This window comes from Pithys albifrons, chromosome 3 (genome assembly GCF_047495875.1).
Source record: "Pithys albifrons albifrons isolate INPA30051 chromosome 3, PitAlb_v1, whole genome shotgun sequence".
Lineage (NCBI taxonomy): Eukaryota > Metazoa > Chordata > Aves > Passeriformes > Thamnophilidae > Pithys > Pithys albifrons.
The window spans coordinates 35,717,320-35,736,944 of record NC_092460.1 but is presented as its reverse complement, the minus strand read 5'-3'; the positions used below and the strand labels follow the sequence as shown (position 1 = coordinate 35,736,944).

At 39.3% G+C, this 19,625-nt stretch overlaps 2 protein-coding genes across 2 annotated transcripts in view; one reads left to right on the top strand and one right to left on the bottom strand.

Moving 5' to 3' along the window:
• The window catches only part of PIK3C2G (phosphatidylinositol-4-phosphate 3-kinase catalytic subunit type 2 gamma), a 209,587-nt gene extending 191,870 nt beyond the window's left edge, over nt 1-17,717 (top strand). The window contains exons 32-33 of the mRNA XM_071551366.1: nt 7,682-7,807; nt 14,552-17,717. Coding sequence (XP_071407467.1) covers nt 7,682-7,807; nt 14,552-14,704 — 279 coding nt within the window. The 3' untranslated portion in view covers nt 14,705-17,717. The remainder of the gene's footprint in view (nt 1-7,681; nt 7,808-14,551) is intronic.
• Nucleotides 17,718-18,396: 679 nt separating this feature from the next.
• The window catches only part of PLCZ1 (phospholipase C zeta 1), a 46,139-nt gene continuing 44,910 nt past the window's right edge, over nt 18,397-19,625 (bottom strand). Inside the window, exon 13 of the mRNA XM_071551367.1 lies at nt 18,397-18,494. Coding sequence (XP_071407468.1) covers nt 18,412-18,494 — 83 coding nt within the window. The 3' untranslated portion in view covers nt 18,397-18,411. The remainder of the gene's footprint in view (nt 18,495-19,625) is intronic.

The window sequence follows — 19,625 nt, the reverse complement described above, 5'->3', positions numbered from 1 at the left end:
CTCTCAGTGACCTTTGAGAGCGTTGGTTGTTGGGTTACTCTTCAGAGATTTTGTGGCTCAGGACAGCTCTAGACCCTATTTTTGCCAGCACAGTTCTTCCTGTCAGGAATGCAGCGTAACCAGCTGTTCCTCACAGCCAGGCTGCACAAGTCCTGGCTGCTCTACTACAGGTGAGTTGAGGAGGATGCTGAAGGTACTGGACACAGACTACATCTGGATATTCAAATCAATACTATAGATAGAGCATCTCTGCATTTTTATCATAGTTATTGACAAAACCATCTGGAGGCTCACTCTACTGACACTGGCAGATTTCTGAAACGTAGAAAATGCCTGCTCAAAAAATGCTTTACAGAGCTTTCCTGACAACAAAATATATATTGTTCTGAAACCAACTAATCTTTTTATTTCCCTGCATTGAATTGAGGTAAACCTAATTTCTTCTTTGGTTGCCTTGCCATTGGCCTCTGTGTCAGTGGCCTCTGTCAAGGCATGTCTTCTCTCTTCATGTGCATACTCAGATGCATGCATGAGAAAGGAAAGAACTTAGGACTAGGAATGAGGCTGCTCACAGAGAAGAGAGGGGGAAAAGTTTGATCAAAAAACGTAATACAATGGCTCTGATCTTGCAGAGAAACAGTTAAGTATTTTCAAATTTTAAGTGCAAAAAGCACTTGGGTAAAAAAGACACCTTATTTGTGCAATCACTTTTGGCCAGTTGCTTTTCTGGTTTGTCTTGCCAATAGCAGAGAGTGCAGGGTACATTACAGTGATATAGTGGATTATCTTCTTGTCTAATTATTATTTAATTACTGCAAATGTGATTTTATTTTAAATTTTCTTTGAAGCAATTTGAAGATATTCTGTGAGAGGAAAATGAAAAGCTTAGTAGCAGAGTGGAATAGAGGTGTTCAGTGCTTTGAGATATGCAGAGTTCAAAGGAGAAACAAGGAAGGATCTTTGGTACCATGTTAGGATTTACGAATAACAACATAATCACCTGTTCACACAACAATCCTGTTTGTCCTGAAGGTTTATATATCTTATTAATCTGTTTTTGAAGGAACCTCTTTGTATTACAAATTTCTCAGCTCTCTAAGTTTAGAAGTAGCCCAGAGGATGTTCTCTTTTCCTAAGTCGGAGGCTGTATTTGCTAATTAGGCTGCAATTTTGAAAGACGGGACTTAGCCTTTCTCTACTATGTTACATGGGGACTCCAAGAAAATGAAAGACAGTGTAGCAGCAGTGATGGCTTTTCTTACTAATTTTAATTTAGTCTAGAAGCCTCTACTAATTTATAAAAGTTACTGTGGTGCAAGGCTGATTTCTTCTGTGGATTTTTTTCTAATCCTCCTTTATTGGATAATAAATCCACCTAATGTCTCCGCTTCATATATAGATATTTTGCTTTGTAGCCATGAGGGTTTTTTCTAACCACTTACTCTAGTGATATGATTTTTAAGAATTAAAGGTATCTCGATATTAAACATTTAGGAATATTTTGGAGTCCTTCCTTCACTATGTAAATAAATTCTTATAGCAGTGTATGTAAGAACAGAAGATGAAGGTAAAGGATAGGAAAAGTGAGAGAACTACTGGACAAAGTGAGTTATTTTTATTTGGGGGCAGATGCTGAAAATGGAGCCTTTCTAAAGCCTGGCTATCTGGGATTCTTTTTCATTGAAGAAAATAAAGAAAGCAACTGAGATTTGAAAATGTCCAGGAAATTAATTCTTGGGAAGAAAGGAAGTTATTTATAGAGGAGGAAAGGTGGCATTAGTTAATACAAGTTACCTTTGATCATTATTTTTTACTGTCAAGATGGTTGAAAATGAAAGATGGGAAAAAGAGAACAGCAGCTGGAGCTATCAAATGTTCAGGAGCCATCAATCTGTTTCACTCTAACACAAAAGGTGATCTGCATGTCTAACACTAACAGAAACTGATGGCATGATTTAAATGTGAGGCAAAAGTCAACTGAAAAGAAAATTTTATGTCACAAAGACACGAGTTGAAAATGTTTTACAATAAATTGTCATTAAATACATATTTTATAAATCATAAAACTTTCCTTAAAATTCATAGGAGTATGGCCCAAAATTCATATTGCTGCTAAATACTAAATAGTTTAATGTATGGCAAATTTTGAAGTAGTTAGGCCTATCATAATGCTAACAAAGAGTTCTTCTTTTAGGAGAGTTGAGGTTGATTAGTAATGATCAAGGGAGAAAGGTCATTAGGATAATATAATTCTTGTGGAAAAATTAATTGAATTTAATCTATTATTTCCCAGCTACAGCTATTACATTTAAAATTAAATTATACAGTACATAACCTATCTGTGTTGGTTTCTGTAAGTAAGTATCAACTTTTGGGGTTTTGCAAAATAAATTTAGAGTGATAAATGGAACATAGTCATAACAGATACAGGTCTGTATTACGTTTTCAGTATGGAACTAGAGATGTGGAAAGAAGTAAATCCAGAGTATTATTTCCTCTCCCTCACTCCCACTCATTTTTAAATATTTCTATCACCTTCTGCCTGACTTTAGAAGAAAAAATAAAATAAACTGCTTTATTAAACCTATATACAGGCAGTTGTAACTGAGTTCCTTAAAAACATCCATCATTATCAAGGACAGGTAGGATGATCATTCTCTGAGAAAATCATTCCATCACTTGGCTGTATTTGAAGAGAGCACAGGGAGTCAGCTTCTAAATTCAAATCATTTTTTTATTGGCAGATCAAAACAGTGGGGTTTTTTGTGGTTATTTTGTCCACAGACGGATAAAGGGGACCTGTGGCCTTTCTGTTGGGAGCTTGGTTTTTTACCTTTTCAGCCTTACAGATTTTATAGCTTGGATTTATTTGCAAGCTTACACAATGCAAGATTTAAGATAGTAATTTAAATTGGGATTAGCTTCTTCTGAAGGAAGTAAAAATCCTTTTATTTTGAGCGAATGAAATGACTACCGAATTAAACATAAATAAAATTCAATCTAACACCTTGGGATTTTTTCTATTTCTTTGATCACAAGTGCATTCAAGATATAAAGGTTTTCTAAAGTGCAAAATGCCATTCCCAAGGTATCATTTGATTTTCTTTCTGGCCCAACTCAAACTATGGGGTTTTGCTGGTGTCTTGGTTTGAGGGGAAAAAAACCCAAATGTTTACCCACAAGCGGGGGAGGGGGCCTTCTCCACAATAATCACGCCACTCTTTATCAAATTTAAGAAAAACAGGAATTTTAATAGAAGAAGGATAACTGTTCTTAACTGCTATGTATAAACAGACTAGTGCAAACCGCTTCCCCAACACCACAAGAGAAAGAAAAAAAACAAAACCAAAACCCAGCAGGTTTTCCTCCAGGAGGAAAGTTATACTTAAGCAGTGTCAAATGTCACAGTCCGGCTGGCTGCGGAGTGAGTTCCCAGTAGTTCCCAGTCCCTCTCCAGCGAGACAGACGAGTGGTTAGCTCTCAGATGAACTCTGTGTCTCTTGTCCCAGATGAAGGAAAAAGAAAGCTGAAAGTGGGGAACCACCACGTGTCCTGCAAAAGCAGCTGCAAACCTCTCTCTCTCCTGGGTCACTGCCCCAGCCGGGGTGGGCAGGCTGTGACGGTGCAGGCGGTGGTGACTGCAACAGAGGCCGGGATCCCAGATGCAGGAACCGGGAGAAACAGCCACGGCGAGGAGAAAAAAGCAGCAGCTCAGCCAGAAGCCCCAGCAGTGCCAGCAGAACCACTTCTCTCCTCGGCAGCCACCGCTCCTGCCTTCCACGGAGCTAAGAAAAAAAGATGTCCCCAAAAAACAAAAGAGACAAACCTGCCCCCATCCAAGTGATCAGCAGTTAACTGCTTCTTTTGTTAACTGCTGGCATGGGCAGTTAGTGGCAGGGGAGAGAATTTACATAATAATCCCAAACTACAACAGCTGGATTTCAGAATCACTCATAAGCTTGCTAGCAATCTTTCTCTGTGTTTATAATGGACTCACCACGACAGATTGTCTTTGGTGCAAAGGCAGAGGTTCCACCTGAACAGGAGGAAGAACTTCTTTACTGTGCAATGACTGCATACTGGGATAGGTCACCCAGAGAAGGTGTGGTCTCCCTCACTGGAGGTATTCCAGAATCCTGTGCCATGTGCTCTGGGATGACCCAGCTTGAGCAGGGAGGTTGGACCAGATGACCCACTGTGGTCCCTTCCACCCTGGCCCATTCTGTGATTCTGTGTTTTAGGTCAGGTTTATCTAAATTTATAAACATGCCAATGCAGTCTGAATTGGAAGTGAAAGGACAATCCAATGAGTTTGCTCACTAAATATGATTGAAGACATAATCTTTAGTAAGAGAAATATCTCTGATTTTTGTTGTGTTTTTCTTTTATTTTTCATTCTTTTTTAATTCAATGCTCAACACATATATGAAACCTGGGAAAGAACTAGCTTGCCCAAAACCTTGGGGTTTTTTGACTGCTATGTCAGATGTCTTAATAAAACTTCAAATTCTACCTACTTAATATTTATAAAGATTTTTCTGCCATTAATCCCACTCTTGTTTTTACCCTATGACTGTCAGACTGTGAAGTCCACTCCTTGTCCCTGCTAGGGCATGTCTAGCAAAGTACAGCTCCTTCCATTGCAAGTCTTGCCTCAAGAAATGCTATGGTGAAGCAGTTTCTTCACAAGAAAAAAAATCAACTCTTTTGCCAGTCTAAAGAGAAACCAGCATAAACTCACCCTAGGAGCTCTTGTAAGGCCATGTCTGGATTATAACTGCCTTTAATCCGTAGGTTTAAATTACTAGTCTGTAGTGAGACAGAACCTTTTAAAGAGTTGGAGTCCCTAATTAGATTTGTGGTGTCATATCAGGGGAGGGCAGCTGAGAAGTGGAAGATCCAGCTGGAAGATTGCTCAGCTGAAGCTTTTCAATTGTTTGATGGCATAACAGTGCCACTGCAAATGGAGGATTGGGACCATTGTGAAATTTGGAGGGGCCTTTTGGCCTCTTCTTAGGAAGGGAAGATGAAATGGGAAAGTGTCACCTGTAAATCAGGGGAGGTGGAAAATACTAACACCCACCAACCAGAACTAAGATCTCTAGTTGGAATTCAGGTGGCTGCAATTCAAATTACCTCTAGCAGTCTGGTTGCTGATTGCTACTATTGATGAAAAGTGGCTTTACTTTAGTTCTGAAATACCCCAGAGCAACTACTCTACCTTGAGTTTTCCCCTCTGAATTGCTAAAATATTCTCTTGTTTGATTTTCTCTATTGACCCTCCCCTCCCACTCGCCTCTTTCATCATGCATTTAGCTACATTCAGAGGAAAAGTGAGGAAGCAGTTTTCAGTCCATGTTTCATATGGCTAAAGCACTGCTATAAAGTGCCCTCTTTAGATTTGGGGAAAAGTAAGCTACAGAAGGGTAGGGAATATGCCAAAGAGCAACTCAAATCCATAGTGACAATTTTATCTGATTTCTTTTCATTGCACCTGCTTCTGGATACCCAGGTCCTGTTGAACAATGTCATGACAATCAGCTTGGCAGGTGAATGCCAGGCTGAGCCTGTTTGCATTTCAAAGGTACCAGGATAGGATGGATGAAGCCATGTTACGTTTGTAGCCTATTACGTTCCACCTGGGCTCCTCAGCTTGGTGCCCTTTGCAGCTGCTGCTCACCTCAGCTTTCAGAATCAATCCTGACATGCCCCCTGGTTATTCAACTCACTGCTGGGATGATTTACGGGATCTCCTTGTGCTGTATTTCAATGCTGGAGATAGTGAAGATCATTGTGCTGGCCCTCAGCAGTTGTGCTGATAAGGTCTTAGTCAAGAATAACTTTTTTTTTTTTTTTTATTTAGCAAAATTCCCTTATTTGTCTGAAATATGTAAAAACAGTTGACCTTCAAGTTATTGTGATGTTCATTGAGAAGAGCTTGATTATAGTTACAATCCTGGTTGCTCGGACTGATATTTAAGGCTACAGTTTTTATTCCTACCTGATTTTTAAGACGTGTTCAATTTACTGTTACTTGTAATCCTCGATTGAAGTTTTAGTACAGTCCTAGATCAACAGAGATGGGTTTGCAAATGGACAGTGTAAGTTATAAATCCTGCATTAGCAATGAGGTACTCAGTCCTAAGAAAATACCCGTTACTTTCATTGCCCTTTGATGGCTTTCTTATGTTGGCCATTGAACCCCATCTATCTAAATCCCCTGTGTATTTTAAAGCAGATGCACTTGGACCGGCTTAGCAATAATAATATTAATCATTCACGTGGTGCTGACAATATGTAATGATTTGACTAGTGCATCCTTTGATGCTGTATAGGGTTAATGATAGCAATAATAAACTTTGCAGCTGACCACATCATTTGCCTTGAAGAATCATTTCAGGTAACAAAACCCAGAGTTTTGTTGTGCAAGCACTGGTTGCTCTCACACACAAGCACAGTTTTACTTCCTGGTAGAGAAGTTATTTATTGCTAGAAGACAGTGGTTTCTCCTATCACAGGGATATGTTGTTGATAATGCCTGTAGAAAGCCCCCCATTTCCAGACACATACTGTGAATAGTCAAAATCTGAGAAATTACTTCATTCTGAGACAGGTATAAAATTACAATGGGACATATAAATGCAAGTGCCTGTATAATACTCTGCGTTAATTTGTTGTAAATGTGTTAAGATCTCTTTTTTTTTTGCCTGTATTCTTATTTGCATCCTGTCACTGGATTGCCTATGAGCTGAGGGTAAACTTGCTGCTTAAAATGCTGATTATACAATTCAAATTACTGATATTTTGATATGCCCCATTTTGAGATTTCTGATTATATACTGTGTAACCAACACAAGGGTTTGTGGTTAATTATACCTGCTCCGTAGTTTTCCGTTATTATGTTTCTTGCATGTTCTTTTGAAGCCTCAAGTAACACCAATGTGTTTTCTGAGTAATTCTAATATTGCTTTAGGAATAACCTGACAGCTTTCCAGAAGTTATCAAAAAACTCTCCACCCACCAGCACTGGCTTATGACTGAGCCTGGTTAATAGATTGGCTCTGATCTCAAGTGGCTACCATAAAATGGAATATCTGGAATATCATTCAGTAACCTGGACTGGAAAATTAAAGAGAGATTGCAGCTGTGTGATGGGTGAGATTGGAAAGACTGTTATTATAAGATTCCTGTTCTGCCCATACTGCTGCAGGAACTGCTCCCGATTCTTCTATAGTAATATGTTCTACTGAACATCCTTAGAAACAATCAGTTCTTTTCAGCATCAGCACTGACACTTAGGGGTTAAAATCAGCAGAGGCTTACTGGGTAAAATCCAGTTTCTCTGGCAATGCATTGCTCTGGAAAGTGGAAGAACTAGACTTCATATCAGATTAAGCTGAGTTGAAGTAGATTGAGGCTTAAGTGTTTTCCTATCAGCATGTAAAATATTAAAGATAGGCAATTCTACCTTGTATTATTTAATTTCTATTATTGATTCAATTTTAAGATGAATTCTAATAATTCCTGTTATTTAATGCACTGGCTCTCCAATTTAGCCAAGAGAACACAGAATGTAACCTGTTTCTGTGTCTGCCCAAACTTCAGATTTCATTTGGTACTTTTTATTTGTTTTCTTTGCTAGAACATCAGCATTCATATTTATGACCTTTTTGTTTTTCAGCAACTCCCAGATGGCTCTGCCCCAAGTGCACATGCTGAATTTTATCTCCTGCCAGATCCTTATGAGGTCAGTCAAAGAAAAACAAGAACAGCTCCAAAAAGCTCTGACCCTACTTACAATGAAATTGTGAGTACTGTTCAATTCTTCCACCATTTCTTATTTCACAGAATCACAGACTGGGTCAGGTTGGAAGGGACCATAGTGGGTCTTCTGCTCCAATGTCCCTCTCTCGGAGAGGATCATCCCAGAGCACATGGCACAGGATTGTGTGCAGATAGTTCATTAATATGTCCAGTGAGGGAAACTTGCACGGTCACCATCACAGTAAATAAGTTGTTCCTCATGCTTAGGTGGAATTTTCTGTGCATCAGTCTCTGCCCATTGATGCTGTCCTATGGCTCAGCACCACTGAGCAGAGCCTGGTCCATCCTCTGACCCTTTTTCTTCAGATGCTGATGGACAGTGATGAGATCCCCTCTCATTTGTCTCTTCTCAAGGCTGAACAGGCCCATCTCCTCAACCTTTCCTCATAAGAGGGATGCTCCAAGCCCTTCATCCTCTCCACGGGCCTCCACTGGACTCAGTCCAGTGGTTCCTTGTTTTTCTTGAGCGGGGGAGCAGCACTCCAGATGTGCCTTACCAGATGTGCTGAGTAGAGAGGCAGGATCAACTCCCTTGACCTGCTGGCAGTGCTTTTCCTAATGCACCCCAAGACATCATTGGATTTCTTAGCCACAAGGGCACAACACTGCTGGCTTGTGGACTGCTTGTTGTCCACCACGACTCCCAAGTCCTTCTCTGCAGAGCTGCTTCCCAGCCGGTCAGACCCCAGCCTGAACTGGTGCAACTTATTTCATTTTATTTGCCCGTTCTTGAGATAAAATAACAATACAGCATTTAGAGTTGCTGCAATGAGGACAATCAGAAAGGAGGAATATATCATAAGCTGAACCATAAGCGGTCACAACCATGGGCTGTGTGTCTTTTTCAGAAGTGCAAGAGTCCCTTTTATGTCTCTCTCTTCAGGAAAGCAGTTGTTCTGTCTTACACTGTAACCACGGTTACGTGTCAGCCAAATGAGACCAAGTACCATTGCACCATAGCTTTGTCAGTTCTGAATGTAGGTTTTTACAACAGAATGAAAAGTACTATTTGAAAGGATGCTATTACTCAAATTCACATTTGAAAATTGATTGTCACTGTCCTAAGTGATAACACAAGAATAAATAGCCAGGTCCTTTTTATGTCAAAATGCTAGCAGTTCACAGCTATGTATGATTATTTCACACACCACTGAAGTGCTCAAGCCTCAGGAGTGAAAGGAAACATTTGTATGGAGAAACATTTATGAAAGGATGGGAAGTGGCATAAACTGTTCATTTGTAAGGGCAGATGAGATTGAAACAGTAGGTGGGATTGGAGATTATAATTATTACATATAATAAATCTCCTAAAGATCTCAAAGCAATTTACCAATGCTCTTTCAGCAGGCAAGTAGAAGGCATGGAAAATATTACCACTCCACCCTGTTTCATAGATAAGATATGATGAAGCTTAGGTTAGTCAGCAGAGTCTGAGTCCTTATCTCCTAGTTTCCCAGTACTGGAGTTTTAATATTTCTCTTTTCCCACATCTATTTGATTACAAAAGTTGTCTACTTACACTGATGACTTCCTGTGCTTCTGTAAGAAGGCTCCTTGAGTAGCGTTGATGCTCTCAGTTGAGATAAATTTCCCTCCCTGTGATACTGCAGTGGAATAACAAGGAACTAGGCTTTATTTTTTTTGTTATTTCTTACTTTACAATCAAACAGAGAGTGGAATGAATCCAATTAACCTGTCTATAGAAATTCCTTTACATTTGAAGGGTATTTAAAGCAAAGAAATATAGTATGATATATCATAACATTCATAGTAAAGTATCCAAGATGGACTACAGATAAGAACCAATCAGCAACACAGGAAAACAATTATCTTTCAAGTCATTATTAGATCCATTTGAATGCAAGAACATCCAAAATCCTGTCTGCAGTCATACAGTAATCACAGGGAGGAGATTTAGTTGTGATTAAGGAGTACTCCACTGCTATTAAAAGAAATTCCATGAAAACTTTAATATCCTAAATCAAAATTTAGAGCCTTCTTCACAGATGCTCAATCTTTTTCACCAGGAACTGCTAATCACAGTGGGGACATATGGTTCCATTGAACTTGGACTTTTCAGACTCAATGCCTGTGCCGTTAGCAGCTCTGTTCTTCCATATGTGATGTCATTCTGTATGCATTTTCTGTTCAAGGCTGGTAGACTGAGGCAGAAGCTGCCCCAGGGAAGAAAAACTACTAAAAATATAAGTCAGCTGTCTTTTAAGTTAGTTACTGTCCAAAACACTGTGTACAGAAATGTACTAGTCTTTTTTATGAGTTCATAAGTTTTTATTAAAGCCAAGTGGCTGGAAGGAAGGTGTATATTAATTTCTTTCTTTGAGGCTGAGAAAAATCTGAAATGTGCTACTCTTGGGTATTTTTGATTTTAGTTTTGTACTTCTATTGCTTATGACTGCCTACAGCAAATTATCAACCTTGCAAAAGTGCTTTTTACATTTCATTTTTACTCATGTGTGTGAGAGTAAAGATGTGAAAGTCCAGGAGGGCTGACAGTAAAATGAGCTATGCCCAATGTTTTGGAGTTGCTTTTAACAAGCACTCCTTTTTTTATTTTGTTCCCTTTTTTGAATTTTGGAATTTGTGGCATTCACACCGGTATAACATTTTATTAAAAAATGGTTGAGAAAATGAATAGCCTACCTGTTATAGGCCACTGTTAGGAATAAATAAGTTACTCGAGAGGTTTCAGAGTAGTTCAGTGAAAAATAAGCAAAAAAAAAATTAAAATAAACCTGAATTACTTAATTTTAAACATTTGCTGAGAAAAGCCGTGATGACCAGATCCGCCTGCAGTGAGGTCTTGCTCCTGTGTGTAAAATGTGCCTTAAGAAATGCTTCAAGGTCTCCATTGTCCTCTCCTGAGTGCCTGCCTGTAAGCACAGACACAGAGTGAGCAAAACTCCAAGGCAAAGCAGAGTGTGCATTCCTGCAAGGAGAGGGCACTGTCTGTCCTGCTCTTTGGGTACAGCCAGATGTGAGCACATAGACCTGGGTCATATCATAGACCTGTTGGAGATGAGGGAGGGGCTGGCTTGGAGCAGCCTGAACAGCCCCAGCAAGTCTGGTGGAGAGGGAGGAGGGGAACTGCATCAGGAGCCACAGCCGCTCACTCCAGCACCACACATCCCAGCTAATTTGGATTAATTACCCGAATCTAGGAACTGTGCCATGGCTACCTAAGGAGAAGCAACTGTCCCACATTTGTGAGTAAAATGTCGTTAGACTCCTGTAGGTCAACAGTACTTCTCTTTTTGGAGCCAGGAATACTTGAATTCCAGCCCTAACTGTCCCACTGATTTGGTGCATGGACATGTATAACTCACCTTAGTCTGATCCAGCTGTATAAACGGCAGCCAAGTATTCTACTGCACAGTCATTTCAGGATTCAACTGTTGCGTTAGGAAAGTCTGGCAGGTGGCATTTGTTTTACCCACATTCAGCTATCTCTAGACCTTTCTTCTGTCCCTACATCCTGATGATATATACCTTGCTCCAGCTGAATTTGCAATACCTATTTAGAAAGAGTTTACTGGAATAATTTGAAAACCACCCACCCTACACTCTAAAGGTCTGTCATTGCTCCAACCGTAAAGTCTCTTTTTGGCCAGAGATTGAAAGTTGTTCATTACCTCAGTTCATGCCTGTTGTGATGCACCATACTGAAGATTTCTAAGTTTTTACAGCTTACATGTATATTTTTTGTTGATTTAAAGCAGCAGCTGCATCTTTAATATATTGGCAAAGAAACAAGGCAGCTTTCTTTGGTAACATTAGCAATGCTCCAGTGTCAGATCATAGACTTCTTCTAAATTATATTATTGCTTACTGTACCTCCACTTGCTTTTCAGATTTTCTTCATCATTTCACTTTTTTTTTGGTGGGGAAAGGCAGCTGAGGGACAGAGAAGCTGGAATTTTTAATTCACATACAATTTGGCAAAATGGGCAGAGGAAACATCAAACCCAAAAAAGTGCCAAGCACTACTTCCCTGATAGCCATTCCAAACCATGATTTCCAGAGGTATGTAAATAGAATAGGAATTGTTGCCCCCTGGTAAGATCTTTCTAGTAAAAGCCCTTTAAAAAGAGTGAGTGGGACAGTTTTTCTTCCCCCCCCCCCCAACCTCTGGCAGTGGATGTTCATCCCCATAGCAGCAATTATCCCCTAAACCAGAAAGCTCAGTGTCCTGTGGGTCAGTGTTCCCTGCCTGACATCCTGTCTGTTCCATGCTCCTAGTGAAATCCCTCCAGACTGCAGAGCAGACAGAATCCCACTGTGATCCCACAGGCAGACGAAGTCAACTTGGGTTGGGTGGGAGAACCAACAGTTTTGTGCCTCCAGGGTGCCCCTGTGATCTTCAGAACCTCCTTTCTGTTACCACTCAGCATGAGGAACATTGCTGGGGATGTGCCTCTGTAAGCTCTGTTCCTGCCTGAAGGATGCCTCCCAAGACCATTTCTGCTCCTTACAAGTGGAGTTGTCGAGAAGGTCCAGCCCACAGAGATCCAAGTTGGAGGGGGCTTGGGCTGACTTTTCCTCAGCAGTGTCACAGGTACAGCCTGTGCTCGGATTGCACAGAAAATCCAAGCAGGTTGTGTGGCAAACACCTTTTAGGCAGTTTCAGTTTCCCATTCTCCAGAAGTGACAGAATGTCACTGCATTTGCTTTTTAAACCGCACAGAGAAATTAAAATTTAAAGTGCTCTTCCATTCCAACTAGAATGCCAAAAACATTTCCAGCCATACAAATTTTAGATTGAATGTGCTTCTCTTAACAAAGCTTACCTTTCAGGCCTGAACTAGCTGAGAGCATTCTTTCACATTGTATCAGCCCACATGCAGTTCACTCAGCAGTTTTTGATTAATGCAGAGACTAAAGCATAGGAATCCATTCTGAGTGCAGCTCATTTTTGTGAGCCTATCACTCCATGGGTATTTTTTTGAATTTAGAAAATAAGTCGTTAACATTTCATACTTAACCTCAGTGCATTCTCACAGTATTAAGGTAATTTAAAAAAATATTTTAAAAACTATAGGCCTTAGTACTTTTCTAAAGTACTGAATAACTGTCTCATTTATTTTGAGAAGTTTGAACAGCACTTCTGGAGTAATGGAAACATCAAAGTTTAGTAGGTTCCACTTGCTAAACTGGGTTCAATCTCAGAGGTGTTCCACATCTACAACTTCTGCTGAGTGGGTCGAGCATTCTGTCATGTTTAATATTTGATGATGCTATTAAAAAATGCCAGCATTTTTATAAGAGGTATGATTGGGTGTAGTTAGAACCCAGAATCATTCATGAAGTTGCTGGCATAAGAATCATAGAACCATTAAGGTTGAAAATTACCTTTAAGATCATCAGGTCCAACTGTCACCTCAGCACCGCTATCAAGTTCACCATTAAGACACACCCTCAAGTGCCACATCCACACCTTTTTTGAACACTTGCAGGGATGGTGACTGTTATAATACTTTACAACCATTGCCATGAATAAATTTTCCCTGATACCCAGACTAAACCATCCCTGGAACATCTTGAAGCCATCTCCTCTGGTCATGTCTCTTGTTACCTGGGCAAAGAGACTGACCCCCACCTGGCTACACCCTCCTTTCAGGAGGTTGTAGAGAGACCCCCCCGAGCCTCCTTTTCTCCAGGCTGGACAACCCCACCTCCCTCAGCTGCTCCTCACAGGACTTGTGCTCCAGACCCTTCCCCAGCCCCATTGCCCTTCTCTGAACTTACTCCAGCACCTCAATGTCTGAAATATTTTTACTATTGATTTAGTAAAGTTTATAGGCAGTTTTCACACAAAATTCTTATTTCTTCTATGTTGTGGTTCTGTTGGATCTAGAACAGTTACAAAATTTTATGGAAGTCTTGGATAGAAGGAATTTTCATTTTACTTTGGCTTGGTCTTTTTTTAAATTCTGGTACGTAGCACGAGATTTAATCACAAGTACCGTACTGGGAAAACATTCTGAGGTACTGTACCTTGATGCGGCACACCTTTGTAACACAGGTTAATGCAATGTAAAGTTGCTTTAAGCTGCTATTAAGGAATACAAAACAAATGAAATATACATAGGTTAAAAAAATTGCCATCAAAACTGTTTTGTTTTTTCTTATTTTTGCAGAAGAGCAATACCATTTATCAAAGCATCTGCTATAGAAAGATATTGAATAATTATAATAATTGACACTTTTACACATTTACCTATCTTATGTTTTCATGCCACTGTCCTTGATGAGTGCCCTCTATCTGAATTTCTACTCACAAAATCAGGCATGTTATGATTCCTGTGGAACTTCATAGAGGTTGTGATATTTCTACACACTTGAGTTCAAAGCTCTGCATAAGTCAGAGTTTCAGTTTTCACATGAAAAATTATGTATACTGGAGTTTATTTGCTCAAGCATTGCACAACAGAGTTTTCAAGTTTATTACAAATGGTAATCAGATTTCATGAGCCTAAGCTGGCAGAATCACTTTTATATAAACTAGATAAGATCAAATATATTTCTGAGGTAAATTCACTAACTGCATTTGGCTCATGGTTAAGCGTTTACAATTCTGGATGGAAGTTTAAAGTAATTATCCCAAAGTTGTAATAATCATCCTGAGTGCTGTATTGAAGTAAGTGCTTTGACTTTCAAATAGATTAACAAATTTGTGTTTTTCTTTCTGTTTCACTATATATGATTTCAGGTTGTGTATGACAAAGTCACGGAGCTCAGAGACCATGTACTGAGGCTTGTTGTGAAAAGCAAAGGAACATTTGTGGGAGCTGTTAACATTCAACTGAGCAGTGTCCAGTTAAATGAAGAAAAGTGGTACCCATTGGGAAATAGTATAATTTAAATGTTCCCTAAGATAATTCAGTTATTTATCTGCTAATGTTTTTTTATCCCATTTCCCACGGTACATTTTGTCTCAGTTGCCCTTGAGAATGTGCAGTCATCTGCTGATCACATTTTTTAACATCTCTAATCATAAGTCTTAAAATTGCTACCATCTTCCTGCAACAGATTCCTGGTGGTGTGAGTTTAAAAAAATCACATGCTAAGGACTGGTAGCAGCATGCAGGAAGTTCTTACAACAATAAAAATTTTTGGTTATTTCATCTCAAATTGGACTCTAAAAATACTGAATTCTGGACACATCAAAGCGTGGGACCTCATTCTTTGCACATTAATTCCACTGACTGTGTTGAAACAATGCTGATAATCGTGTAATTTATCAGCAACTGCTGTGACCCCACTGCATCTGATGATTTCACCAGAAAACCATGGGATAGTTCTCGGGTGCCAACACATTTCAGATGTCCAACAAATTTCAAATTAAATCTTATGCGATTAGTAATTAGTTCTTTTAAAGAACTTAAAAGCTTTTGATATCATGTAACATTCAATCCAGGATGTTCATTTGTCAGTAAGATGTGTCATTTTTCCTTTTATTCTGACATCCAAGAAGCAGATATAACTGGTCATTTGTGAGAAGAAAGGAGGAGGAAGAAGCTAATGTTCATAAATAAATAGAACACATTGAATGGGAGCTTTCAGTGAGGTATTTATTTAAGATCGTGGTATCACAGATATTTGTTCACCAGTCTTACCACAGATGCTTACCTCTTATGCTGCTTAAGGGATTCAGGTCAATACATGCATTGAACTGACCTCAGGGCTATAAAATATGTCTTTACATATTGAATAATGAACATGAGTAGTTCCTTTAAGTTCACTGAGGCTAATTACGGGCTCTGTTATTCAAGGAATTTTTACATAAGTGGAAGAAGCACTTAAGCACATCTTTAAACATTTGGCATGTAAGCAGCCATCATAAACTGTCCATTATTGCCAGACTCTTGCACACACTCTAGCTGACCATGTGTATGGACCTTTTCAGGACCAAGGGCACATTTCTAAGGCACAGGAGACAGGTTGATTTCTGATCTGCTCTGCTGTAAATTTTAAGTTACAAGTTACCATATACTAGGTAGGTCTGACATTTGTGCTGCCAGGAGGAAAAGTGGTCAACAGAGGGATAATAATGCCAGAAATTAAGATAATTGCCTTCTTCACCCAAAGGACACTCAGAAATCAGCCTTCAGAAGGTGAAGTTGTATAAAGCTCCTGAAGTGAGACTAGTTATTTAGGAAACAATATAGGCTGGATTTTTTCCCAGCATCAAACCAATTGACTCTGTCAGTTGGCCAGTTTTTGTCTGAGAATAGTTTCCCCAGGCAATCTGCTGTATTAAGCTCCTCCTCAATGAAAGGAGGTGGAGGGAACTCTGCTTGAATATTAATAGTCTGAGTATATTCAGAGCCCTAAGAAGCTATAAAATATTTACCACATAAAAGGGATATTGGCTGGCATACAGATATCATCACTACAAAGATCAGTATGCCTAACATTTTAGATTATAGGCTCACCTGGGTGAGGAATCAAGTGCCTTGTCATTCAAGCACAGAAAACACACTAAGGCCAGCTTATAGGGTTATCAAATTACCTGCCCTTATAGTTCAATATTGATTATAGAGTCTTCTTAGTCTACTGTCTTAGCTTCCTTATTATAATTCTAATGCAACTTTCTAATAGTGTTATTTCCTGTGACATTTTCTAATGGTTATTTACCACATGCCCTGATTTTCCATCTTCGAGAAACATTAAATAAAATGGCATTAAAATAAGAATAAATAAAAAGAGCATTACAATATAATACTATCATAACTGTCTGAAAACATAACGAATATTGTGTGGTATTGAAGAAAGAGACCTGTAAACCTAACATACTCTTTAAAAAAATATTTGAGTAACAAATCTGCCATTAACTGGGTGGCTACAGTCCCGTTGAAGGTCAACAATAGTTCAGTTCTGTAAGGAGATTGGGAAAATTTTGTCTTATGGGGAAGATCTACACTGATAGCTTGATTAGGCAAGAAGTAGATCTTAAATCACACAATCAAGCCTTGCTTTTTCTAAAATTCTTCTAGTTCACCTCAAAGCGCTGTGCTTCCTATTTCCTGAGTTCACAGTAAGATGTATCCTGAGCTCCCTGCTGCTGTGAGGACCATGGCCCTTTACAAATCAGTCCATGATTTTTTTTGTCTTTCTTTAGCAGCAGGATATTCAAGACTAAGCTAAGAAAAGGTGCCAATATTAGCATATGATTTTTTTTATTGTTTTAAGAGCTACTTTTTTTTTCCTGAAAACTGTTTTTTCTGGCATCAAAATAACAGTGGACATTAAAGAGGAATAGTCCAATCAGAAGCTGTTGTTATTATAAATTTAAGGGTTACACTGTATGTCTAATTTTTCCTGTTCCCTTGGAAAGATAAAATGGTAAGAAATTTTGTTCAATAATAAAAATGTCAGTGTAACTTGCTTATATCATAAAAATTGTCATGATCTCTCAGATCATATATATTAGACTAATATTCTCACTCAGTAATCAATCATAAATTTGAAATTAGCTGAAAATTACATTATTACCTGAATGTTGAAAATGTAAAAAAATGTTCAGTATTTATAAATTGTTTCTAAAGAAACAAAGAACTACAGAATGGTTTGGTTTGGAAGACACCTTAAAGACCATCTCATTCCAACAACCCTGCCATGGGCAGGGACACCTTTCACTTGTGCAGGTTGCTCAAAGCCCCATCCAACCTGACCTTGACCACTTCCAGGGATTGGGGAATCCACAGCTTCTCTGGAAACCTGTGCCAGTGCCTCATCACCCTCACAGCAAAGGATTTCTTCCAAATATCTAATCTAACCCTGACTTCTTTCAGTTTATAGCCATTCCCACCTTGTCCTGTCACTACAACCCCAACTCTCTTAGACTGTCTGCACAGCAGAGATGCCCCATTGCTCTGATCATCTTCATGGCCTCCTCTGGATTCACTCCAACAGATCCACGTCTTTCTTGTGTTTGGGGCCACAGAGCTGGATGTGGCACTGCAGGTGGGGCCTCAGGAGAGCAGAGCAGATGGAGAAAATCACCTCCCTCAACCTGCTGGTCATTCTGCTTTGGATACAGCCAGGATGCTTTTGGCCTTCTGGGATGCCACATCATGCTGATATCCTTGTCAACCAACACCCTCAAGGACATCCCCAAGTCTTTCTGAGACTGACCAGCCTGTAGTTCCCTGGGTCTTCCTAATTTCCCTTTTTAAAAAAGATGGATTATGTTTCCCCTTTTTCAGTCAGTGGAATTTCACTGGCCTGCCATGACTTCTCAAATATGATGGATAATGGCTTAGCCACTTGCTTGGCCAGTTCCCTCAGGACATGTGGATGTCACTTGTCAAGTCTCATGGACTTGTGCACCTTCGCGTGTCTTAGATGTTCTCATTCTTCTCCTACAGCAGGCACTTCAGTAATTGCGGTAGGGCCAATGTCAGTAATCATCGCTTATCCACTTACACAAGAAATCCCATTAGCTTAATGAAATCATTGAGAACGTACCACTCTGGGAATCACAGCACTGAGCTGTTGCAAATCCAGTGATGTTACTTTATTCATGTGGGGTTCAATGCCCCAAATGGCTGACATTGCAGAACACCCTCAGTAGTACCAGACGTGGACAAATAGTGAAGCAGATTCCAGCCTGGCTCCATCTTTTCCCAGCAATGGGACATTACGGTAACCTGTAAATACAATCACACTGTATTAGTGTGTTAATCACAAGCACAAATATTATGATGTTCTACTATGCAAATAAGGCATAACTTATGATTCTCTAAATAACTCTTTAAAATACATTGAAATAATACAGAACCCCAATACTATTTCTATTGCTTTTCTCCTCTGCATATACAGTATTTCAGTTCTGGCACTTTTGGTCACAGAGTGAAAAAATAGTGTTTTTCGGGATGTGTGTTTTTAAACTGAAGACTTTCAGCCTAGTGATATTTAAACATGGGGAAAGCATACATTTTAACATTCAGAGTTATTACTTGCTGCACACATTGTTCTGATAGCAAAGTAACTTGTGAATCAGCAGTAATAGTGCCTTAGAGAAGAACAGTGTTGCAGCAGCAACGCACTGTCCAGCTGAGGCAGAAAAAAGAAGTGTAAGATCTACCATGACATCTTAAGTGTTTTAAGATTCTTTTGCATATAAGTAATTCCTGTTATCAGACACAAGGTGTACCTCAGAAACTGTGTGCTCATATGGTTGTTGAAGCATTTGGAGAAGCTGTAGTTTTCAACTTCAAACATAATTAACTTACCTGCTTGGAAAGCAAAACAATCTCTTCAAAACCCCTTCCTGTATTGCTTTATATTACTAAATGCCTATTATTTCATAATAATAAACAATGTCACTTTTGATTAAAAAGATGTTCTGTGTTTTATCTATGTATAAATAGCTGCAGTCTCTGTTTTGAATAAATATCTATGTTCCGAACTGCAGTTTTCAAAATCCTTCTTTAGATTTGTCTGGATGTTTATGTAGTCTTTGGGACCCTCATTTACTTGAGTTTGGAATTTCTTGGTCCTTTTATACAGAATCATTTAGCTTGGAAAAGACCTCTAAGATCATCAAGTCCAACCTAACACCAATCACCACCTTGTCAACTAGACCTAAGTGCCACGTCCATTCTGTCTTTAAACACCTCGAGAGAAGGAGACTCCACCACCTTTCTGGGCAGCCAATTCTAATGCTTGACCACTTTTTCAGTGAAGAAATTCTCCCTGATGTCCAACCTAAAGTTCCCCTGGTATCTAAGATTCAGCTTCTGGGCAGCAGACAGCAAAACTGGTTCCAGGCAATTTAC